Here is a 9,758-nt window from a genome sequence, read left to right as displayed (position 1 = left end):
CGCCCTGGCACTGTTGATATGGTTCGCCCTGCCGAATTGGAGGTGCACAACTGTACCGTTAATGAAAAATTTGCGTATTCGCCGATGCCTGGTAATAAAACTCTGAAATATTAATACATGTTGGTGAATAATCTGCTGGTTTTTATTGACTTAATTACTACAGTTGCTTTCCAAACGTTATAAAACCAATTATTCGTTCTCCAAGGTCGTTGCTCCTCTGGTGACAAGAAGATCCTCTGCAATGAGCTCTGTACACGACGCCGCTGAGGCGCAGAAGACGTGCGTGGCCCTGACATACACTTGCGCCTCGTTAGTGCTTCTACTCACGCACCATCTCTGCTTTCTTGTACCCGCTAAGACAGGCTCGGCAATGAGGAGTTTAACGAGAAGAATTTTGACAAGGCTGTCGAGTGCTACTCAGAGGTTTGCCAGTCCGTACAATAATTGATCAACTGCTCCTCGTTACTCAATATCTACAATTGCAGGCCATTCGTCTGGACCCGGACAATTATGTCTACTACTCGAACCGCAGTGCTGCCTACGGCGCCGTGGGAAAGTGGGAATTGGCCGAGAAGGACGCCCAGGAGTGCGTCAAGCGGAACCCCAAGTTCGCTAAGGGATACCACCGCCTAGCGAATGCGCAGCAGCAGTTGGGCCGCAAGCAAGAGGCCATTGAGACGCTCAAGACAGCGCAGACTTCGGCCACGGACCCAGACAAGGTGCCGGGTATTAAGAAGCTGCTGCGCCAGTTGAACCAAGAGGTGGCGCCCAAAAGCGCTGCCTCGACCCAGGGCGGAGGCCGCCAAGTGCCTATGCATATTGCTAAGGAGCTACAGGAGCTGCAGCCGCAGTTCCAGAAGATCCAGCGCGAGTTAGAACAGATCGAGGCCAAGCTCGCAGCCTACAGTCGGCAAAAGAAGCGTCTGGCGCTCGTCGAGCGTGAGATGGCCGACTTGCCTGAGCGCACCAAGACATACCGCAGTATTGGTAAGATGTTTCTGCAAACGGACAGCGAAGAGAACGTCGCCACTATGAAGAGCGATGAGAAACACGTGGATGAGCAGGTCTCGTCTTATGAGGCACGTAAGAACTACCTGAACCGCCAGAAGCAGTCGGTGCAGGACAACATCACGGAGCTCTTGGCGCAGTGCACCTAAGTGTTCGACAATGGATAGCAGACAGAATGGAGGCAATGAAGAGTGGATTTTGAAGTGATCATGGAGCAATAGATACGACTGCGGCCTTCATGTTGAGCTTGTACCTGCAGTTAGGTTTCCTCTTCCTCCTCCTCGGTCGTGAGCTGTCAACACAAAACAACACGTGAGCATCTCTTGCCTTCATCATCATGGTAACGCTGACTTCCTTACGCGTTTATTGAGCTCCTCGATGGTCTTGATAAGTTCTGCATTCTTCTTCTTTAGCTCCTCGTTCTCAGCTCGCAGCGCATCGACGTCGATACCGGTGGGTGCGCCCATGAAGCGCTTGACGTAGTCCACGGCGTTTGGCGGCTTATCCGCTTCCTCGTAGAGACCCACTAGTACTTTAGTCAGCGCATCTACTACACCGCTTTTCTCCAGATACTTCCGGAACTCCTCCTTCTTTGAGTCAGGCGTCTGGAGACAGAGGAGTTAATAGCAGCGTAAAGACACAACGACCTGGTGGCGACGGACCTGATACGTGGCAGTGCTCATGCTGCTTGCCCTTGGTTCGTCTCTGGGTTGACACGTCAGCGATGGATACACGTCCAGCAGTGTCTCGGGAAGGCAAACAGTGTGACTTCGAGGTGTCGGCTGTTGTAGTATCCCGGCCGCGACGCACGCTCTTTTTTAGCTCGTGTCTCTTCGTGGTGCTACATGTTGCAACATCAGGGTCTTCAAGTAGGACATATGGACCTGTTTGTCTTGATATCGAAGTGGTAATTGGTGCTTTTTGCTTACAAACCTGTCTTTATTTCAATGTGACCTTTATCACTATATTCATCTTTCAGTGGAAGAGCACTAGTTATCAGAGGTTGTTTGCAACTTTGGGGCTTCATCTTGTCGCTGTCCAATCGCAAAGTGAGTCACTTAAGTGAGTCACTTTAAGTGACACGAGAGGCTTTCATCTCTATCGGAGACGGGACTCTTTTTGCCGGACAGCTCCTTCCCGGCTGGTTATTCCGGCCTCAATCCGCAGCTTTTGCTCGAGTGTCCGCGTCACTCCGCCTCTTTCCCCTCGCGCGCGTGTGTCGAGACTCCCGACGCAGCTCGTGGATCTCAACGAGGCGCAGACGCCCACAACGAAGGAACCGAGAGGCCACAGACACGGCAGCGCCAACGGCGAGGCGGGGGCAGCAGCTCGCGAACGCAAGCGGGACCGAGCCATGCAAGCGCTTCAGGACGCGCAACAGCGCTTCAACGACCTTGTCAACAATGACGTACGTAAAAGCCTGCTATTGGAAGCCCTAGTTCAAACTTCCCAGACCCTAACTCTTTCATGACGCTCTACTAGTGGCCCGAGCGGGTGCCCGTGGAGGCCATGCCCGACTACGATCCTCGCTACATGAAAGAGGGTTTCCTACAGAAGAAAGGCCAGCGACTCAAAGGCTGGAAACGCCGCTGGTTTGTATGCGACGGCCGCACCCTGTCTTACTACATCTCAAGGAAAGATCGCAAACCCAACGCTGTGATCCCCTTGGAAGGCTGTACCGTACAGGACGGTGGACTGAGCGAGACGTGGAACTCGCCCCGTATCTACCTGACCGATCCAGCTACTGGCATCATGTACTGCCTGTCGGCAGAGGAAGGCATTGTCGTAACCCAGTGGTTGGATGTGCTTCGCGTGGCTGTAGCTCGTGTCAACAACGGCACAAGTGAGTCCAATGCACAGGCATCGTCGCAGAATAACAGCAGAAAGCAGCACAGACTCCAGACCGCGCCATCGTCCTCTGACGATGAGGACAGTCGCGCTCATCTCAAGCGCGCGGCGTCGCTGGGTCCTTCACAGGCTCGCGCAGTTACACTCAAATCGGCGTCGTCAGTGGGAACTTCGAACGCTTCGGCTACTAATGGAGATAACAAGCGTACGACGAGACTGACGTCGGCTCCGTCCTCAGTCAGCAACGCCGCCAGCACTCCAGCGCCGCCTTCGCACCAGCATCACCAGCACCGCCCTCATCGTACCAAGACGCAACGTCTACCCACGACGATTTCACTGGAGAACGAGCTCTCTCATGGCCTGGACGTGCTGGAAGCGCTGCTTGGGCACAACTCAACTGGCTCCTCGATCCGTAACCACGTGGCATTCCGTCCGCTTGGCGCAGTGAATGGAGTTCTACGCAGCATTGGAACAGACTCCACTTCTGGAAAACAGTATGCGCGTGCTAGCGTGGTGCTGCCTGTGTCGTCAGAAGTTGCAGCCATTCTACTGGCCGACCACGCGCGTCGAGCCGAGTGGGACGTGCACTTCCCACACTCGGCCCATGTAGCCACTTTCGACGACGCGACGGACCTTGTGCATTTGTCGAGTGGCAGCTTTGCTCAGATCCAACAGACCAAGCCTTTCGTGGCGCCGCATGTGGCTGCTACCGCCTGTGCCTTGTGTGCTGCTCTCTTCTCGGGTGCTTCTACGTGGGAGGCGCTTCTCACGGCGATGGTGTACGCAGCAGCCGTTGGAGGCATTGTGAGTAGTATCGACTACAGTACGTTGACGACACCACGTGACCTGGTACTTCTTCGTCATGTGCGCGAGTCTGCTGCGCCTGATTCGCAGGATTCGAGTGACGATAAGTCGGAGGACGAGATGGGGAAATCTGTGGTGCTTATCCTGGAGAAGTCGGTAGTTAACGAGCTTAAACCGATTAGCTCGGGCTCTGTGCGTGCACACGTTGGCCTGAGCGGCTGGCTGCTAGAGCCTGTGGACTCAGGCCATGCTACACTGGCCACTTACATTACTGATTTGGATGTGAAGGGATGGCTGTCACCCGCCACGCGTCAGAGCTTCCTGCTCTCTCGTTTGGACTGTGTATCTGTCCTCAGTGAGTACGTGAACCAAGCGCAACTATGTGGATCAGAGCTCGGATTCGGTGGCGGTCTGGACGATGATGGGGAAGGAGAGTACGAGACTCGCAGCGTCGGATACGAAGACGCCAGTGAAGCCAGTGGTCTTGGAGGATTTGCTGACGGAGAGTTATCCACGATCTTCCACCCGAAGACTTACATGCGTGGCATGATGCCTCTGCCTAGCGGTGGTCTGAAGCTGATCGACAAGGAGATTGCCAAGAAACAAGGTGGCGTAGTGAAGGATGTGATCAAGTCTGCAGGAGCCAAGATCTTAGAGGGCAAGTCGGCTGTGAGTCTGTCGCTTCCTGTGCGTATTTTCGAACCTCGAACCAATCTGGAGCGTGTGTGCGACTTGATGCTGTACGCACCGACGTTCCTGAACACTGCGTACGCGCAGAATGATGCGCTGGAACGCTTTAAGTACGTCATTTCATTCGCCGTGGCCGGTCTGCACCACAGTATCGGACAGCTGAAGCCATTTAACCCCATCTTGGGTGAAACGTTCCAGTCGACACTGAACGATGGAACGGACGTGAGTTGCGAGCACACAAGCCACCACCCGCCAATCAGTAACTTCCAGTTTACCGGTGAGAAGTATTCTATCGCCGGTTTCGTGCTCTGGCATGCCAGTATGAGCGTGAAATCCAACGCCATGCTTAACACAAACAAGGGACCAGTGCGCGTCACGTTCCCTGACACTGAGGGTCTTCCCGGAACTACGATCGAGTACAATTTACCTTACCTGCAGATCGGTGGGCTATTGTGGGGAGACCGTACGGTTGACATTATGGGCAACATGGTGTTCAAAGACAAGAAGAACCGTCTGCAGTGTGAGTTGCGCCTCAATCCCGATGCAAAGTCTGGTATGGGCGGAATGTTTTCGAGCTCCAAGACGCCGACAGACTCGCTGCGTGGTGTCATCCTGGACACTTCGGCGTCTCCTCCACGTGAGATCTGTGACGTCTCGGGTTCCTGGCTGCATGACCTCGTCTTTGGCAACAAGACGTACTGGAGTATCAACAGCTTCCAGAGTGGCTACATGGTGCCATACCCTGAGGACAGGATTCTAGCGTCCGACTCAAGATACCGCGAGGATCTGCATTACCTGGCAGCAGGCGACTTGGACGAATCGCAGGAGTGGAAGGTGAAGCTTGAGGTGTTGCAGCGTGCCGACCGCAAGGCGCGTCTGGACGGTCGACGTCCCAACCACTGGTCGTTCCGCAGTGCGGCTGGAGGACATTGAGAAATTGAGCTGCTTAGATCACCGATTTGTTTTTGTAAGCAGCAGCGATAACAAGTCTTGTCAACTAAAAGAGAAGAGATCTATTGTAGCGTCTTCTTCTTTCAAACTAACTGGACTCTCTTGCTCACTTCCAGGCCGATTGCAGAGCCTTACGTTGCGCCAGAGCCTTCGTGCCGAAGGTCACAGCGAGGAACGTCAAGCACAGCAGGATGAGCATCTCGTGGTTAAAGTCGGACGGAAGTAGGTCGAACGACTTGGCTGGCGTCATCCGAACGTAGAACATGTCGAGGCCGTGGGCGAACACCAACGTGGTGGACTCGAGTTCCGCTGCGGCTGTGCTGATGGAGTTGAGGTTCTCTACCGTGCGGTTGTACGTCAGCATGGCTTGTGGGCGGTTGTACACAGGCACGAGAGGAGAGTACATCATTAAACCCTCTGCCTGCTCCTCGGGCGTCAGCGGCTTCTCGGGTTGACGCGGGTCGATAAAGTTGCGAGCTAACTTGAAGATCTGGCCAGTCTCCATGCCGACCAAGACGGACTGAGGCGTGATGCCATGAGCTGTCACCGTCACTCCCAGGGACTACAACAGCAGCATGGTAACAGAATGAGAAACAATAATTCAACAGGAGAAACGCAAAGGCACTTACCGTGATCTTGGTCGGGTAGATGAAGCTCTTCTGCAGCACAAACGGAGCCTTCGAGTCGAATGACGAGCGTGTGGAAGTCCAGGACGGACGTTTCCACGGGTTCAGCGAGTGCATTCCCACCGCACCGTCGAACAGCGACAACGACACCATCTCGGTGCGTTTCTCCTTCGAGTTCCAATACGAATACACGAGCCAGTTCTCGCTCTGTACCATGCGGACGGGACCCGTGGCATGCGGATGACGTGCGCGATGGATGATACGTCCCGCCACAGTGTCAATCAGACTCACGCGAAGCACAGAAGCGGCCTCGCTGTCACCTTCCGAAGGCTCTGTAGCAATAGTAGCAAGGCCAAACAGATTCGGGTTCAGGTACTTGATCAAGAGCGAGTCATCGCCAGTGATAGTCACGGCAGAGTCCACGACCGAGTGACCGTGGTGGTGAGACGTAGCAATCACCTGTTGCTCACGAGGCAGCACGATCGACCACGCCTCACGAGCTCGGTAGTCCGTTATCTTGGCGTCTCCCTCATTCTCGAGAAAGTAACCACGAAGCACCTTCGAGGTCTCGTCGTAGCGGTAGAAGTAGAAGTGGTTCAGCTCTGGGTGAGCAAAGTCTGCCGTCTCCTTCGGGTACAGCGACACCTTCAGCGAGCTCTCAGAAATCACAGCAACAGTCCGACGTGCCGTCGGCTCTTCATCCGTCGTCAGGTGCCTCCGCTTGGGCAGTACAACCACCCACGACGCACCAGACGCGGCGACAGCACTTGCTTTATCCACTTGGTGACCGTCATCGCCGTCAAGCCACACGAGCTCCGTCGAGTTGGATACCAGCAACAGTTCAGCTCCAGAGCCAAGAGCAGGGTGGTCACGCGTCACAAAGAGCTGATACTCTGGACCCACGAAGGCAGACCACGCCACAGTACTGGCCTCAGCACGGATAGCAAACAGCTTGCCACTCGTCGTAAGAGCCATAATGTACTTGGAGAAGCCGAACAGATGAGCATTCGGCGGTTCCTTCCGTGCCGCACGAGATCTATCGACGCCACGTTGACGAGAGGTCTCGTCAAACAGCGTCTTGACCTTCTCCACCAGCTGTTGAAGATGTTTCATCTCGAGCTCCAGCTCCTCCATAAAGGAAGGGATTCTCTTCAAAGCCTGCTTCTCGATCTCCGTCTCTGCGGGGGTGACCCAACGCACTCGCTTAATGTTGGCCAGAGACTCCTCGCGCACCCACTGGACATTCGTGTTGTTAGCATCCGCCTCTTCCTCATTAGACGTCATGATCAACGCGTCGTCCTTGAGAACCAGCACAGCATGGCACGTTGGAACCGAGTCTTTCTTCGTGTTCGGACAGCCAACAAACGCACGGGAAACATCGCCACCGAAAGAAGCCAAGTCCAGCTCCGCCTCCCACGAGACCGGCGTCAGACTTTTGTCCACTGTATACGACGTCATCTGTGCCTTGCTGTCCGTGCTCTTAGCGGCAGCGTGGAAGAGCACTGCGTCGTTTGTGACTGACTCCATCAGAGCTCCTTCAGCAGCCACAAATGCAGCGACCTCCACCGTCAAAGCACTCGTAATCTTCAGGATAGCACGCTTGCCAGAGGCAAGAACCAGCACCAGAGAGTTCGAAATACTGGCGTCAATAGCCACAACCTTGTCCCCATCCAGCTTGAGCGACTTCAGAGCGACCTCCGACGAGTCCTTCTTGTTCTCTAGTCCCTGTAGCAGTAGCTGGTCCTTCGTGAGCGTGACTGCAGCTGTTTTGCCTTCCTCACTGTCACGACGTAGCACTGTAGTGGCCTGTACGTCGCCCTTGTCTGCTTCCTTAATCTCTGGGCGTTTAAACTGGTTCACTGCACGTCCCGATGCCAGCTCATACTCCAGCATTTGATTACCTGCCATAACAAATAGAGCTGTGTTGTCCGACCCCACTTGCCACGACAACTCAGCAGCGTCCACCGCTGCCTTGGTGAAGTCCTCAGGAAGCGTCTGCACCTTCACCTGACCGTCTCTTACGCCGACCATTGCTACACTGGAGGATGTTAACACCACCGAGTGATCACCGTCCAGAGAGAAGAGACCGCCGAATACGGCGTCTTTCGGAGCTGGACCCTTGTTGGTCACTTCGTCCCACAGCAACACGCCCGTGTTCAAGTCCCAAAGTCTCACGTTGCGTCCATTTCTACAATACGGAGATTAATTCATTGTTACTACTCTCAATAAGAATACTATCGTAGCGTACGTACCCCGAAACTGACAGTAGACCGTAGTTCGTCAGCTGAATATCGTTGATGGCATCCCCTACATTAGCATATCCACATCATTGTCACCTTTTCATCATAATTTTACCAGGATTTCCGTCCTAACCTTCGACAAACACGCGGCGCCACTGGATCTCGCCGGTTTTGGAGTCCAGACGCGCCAACGCGCGCGAACGTTCGTCCGAGGCTACGTATACGGCGCGTGTGGTGCCTCTAGACACGACCGAGTGTGGCCCGCGACTCACGGAGCCCCCGAAGGCCACGGCCTGCACACGTCCTACGTTCTCGGTGTTCCAGTCGAATTCACCGGCTTGGTCGGCGTAAAGCGCGTTGGAGGTGGCCAGACACAGCGCTGCAGCCAGCAGTCTTAGCAGCATCTTCGCCATACCGCAACGGCCTACGCAAAAAAATCCCCCTTGAGTTACCAGGATCAATGACAAAAAAACAAGGGGTTACCTTCGAGCAACATTATAAAATGAGCAATAAAGAATTGCACATTAGAGTATGAAAGCTCAGAAAAGATTTTTTTACCATCCCAACCCAGTTTTATGACAATGATAGGTAATCAATCATCCCAGGTCATTAAAATATGGGATATTGGGTGGGTTTTGCAAACGCTTACAAGCTAGCGCCTCTTAGGTTGTTTCAGTACGCATGATCTTCTAGAGTTGGCGCTCATTTTTTTGTTGTTTTGCTACACTCCTGAAGATACTCTAAAGTGGCATTACTTGTAAGCAAGACATGATGAAGCGAATGCTAAAAGCAAAGTTCTATACTGGGGCCGCGTGATCCCTGAGTTTGAGGTGATCCGCATCACTTGCTCTATAGAGAGGGTAAGTGACAACATAATAGAAGAAAAAAAAGTAGCATAACCGCAAGACTTTCATCGCATTTCATTCTTGATTTGTTTGAGAGTGCCAGTCAAGAGATCCAAATAAACCGAGCATTGCAGATAACCCGATTGATAGCAAGCGGAGCAGCTCAAACATGATGGCCGAAGAAGAGAATCTTTGCCTGCAGCTCACACTTTACGCTCTTCATTAATCCTTGGTACCATCTACCACCCCCAGCCACCGGCACCACCCCAGCCTCCCCAGCCACCGGGACCACCCCAGCCACCTCCCCAGCCTCCACCCCAGCCGCCCATGCCACAACATCCACCCCAAGGTCCTCCCCATCCCCAGAATTCCTTCTTCTTTCCTTCAGCACTCTTCCCCGCAGTAGGATTCACCTCGGTAGGCGTAGTACCCGAACGAAGAGCGGGCTGATCAGCAGCAGCAACGCTCGTGACAGCGATGGCAGTGGCAACGGCGAGAGCAGCAATCTTCATGGTCTTGCCGATTCGTAGCTAACACGATGGGGTCCGTTGTGCGAGCTTCTAGAAGCAAGTTGGGATATGGTGACTTTGAGTCAACCGTGGCGTCGATGTATCGGCTTCCATCACTCCGGGGGTATTTCGCGTGGTCTGCTCATGGCGACAAATCGTGGCCCTTTCTGTGCTGTGCGCTGCACAATGAATATTATTACCAGAGAAATATAATTATTGATAGGTGGTGTTGATGGT

At 53.8% G+C, this 9,758-nt stretch overlaps 3 protein-coding genes across 3 annotated transcripts; 2 read left to right on the top strand and 1 right to left on the bottom strand.

The window, feature by feature from the left end:
• Positions 1–204: 204 nt before the first annotated feature.
• On the top strand, positions 205–1,157 carry PITG_10463 (uncharacterized protein; the record flags this gene model as incomplete). The annotated part of the gene is made up of 3 exons (XM_002902205.1): positions 205–279; positions 363–423; positions 486–1,157. 3 exons carry the CDS (start codon positions 242–244, stop codon positions 1,155–1,157), a joined length of 771 nt encoding a protein of 256 aa, XP_002902251.1.
• A 532-nt stretch (positions 1,158–1,689) lies between these two features.
• PITG_10462 (uncharacterized protein) lies at positions 1,690–5,283 on the top strand (the record flags this gene model as incomplete). Its single annotated transcript, XM_002902204.1, has 3 exons — positions 1,690–1,705; positions 2,139–2,416; positions 2,491–5,283. The coding sequence occupies 3 exons, from the start codon at positions 1,690–1,692 to the stop codon at positions 5,281–5,283; spliced, it is 3,087 nt and encodes a 1,028-aa protein (XP_002902250.1).
• A 124-nt stretch (positions 5,284–5,407) lies between these two features.
• Positions 5,408–8,602, bottom strand: PITG_10461 (uncharacterized protein; the record flags this gene model as incomplete). Its single annotated transcript, XM_002902203.1, has 4 exons — positions 5,408–5,863; positions 5,931–8,115; positions 8,180–8,234; positions 8,301–8,602. The coding sequence occupies 4 exons, from the start codon at positions 8,569–8,571 to the stop codon at positions 5,408–5,410; spliced, it is 2,967 nt and encodes a 988-aa protein (XP_002902249.1).
• Positions 8,603–9,758: the final 1,156 nt, after the last annotated feature.

The sequence above is a fragment of the Phytophthora infestans genome, genomic scaffold (assembly GCF_000142945.1).
Source record: "Phytophthora infestans T30-4 supercont1.18 genomic scaffold, whole genome shotgun sequence".
In the NCBI taxonomy this organism is placed as follows: domain Eukaryota; phylum Oomycota; class Peronosporomycetes; order Peronosporales; family Peronosporaceae; genus Phytophthora; species Phytophthora infestans.
Note: the sequence above shows the minus strand (reverse complement) of the source record. Positions and strands in the feature narration are given on the sequence as shown.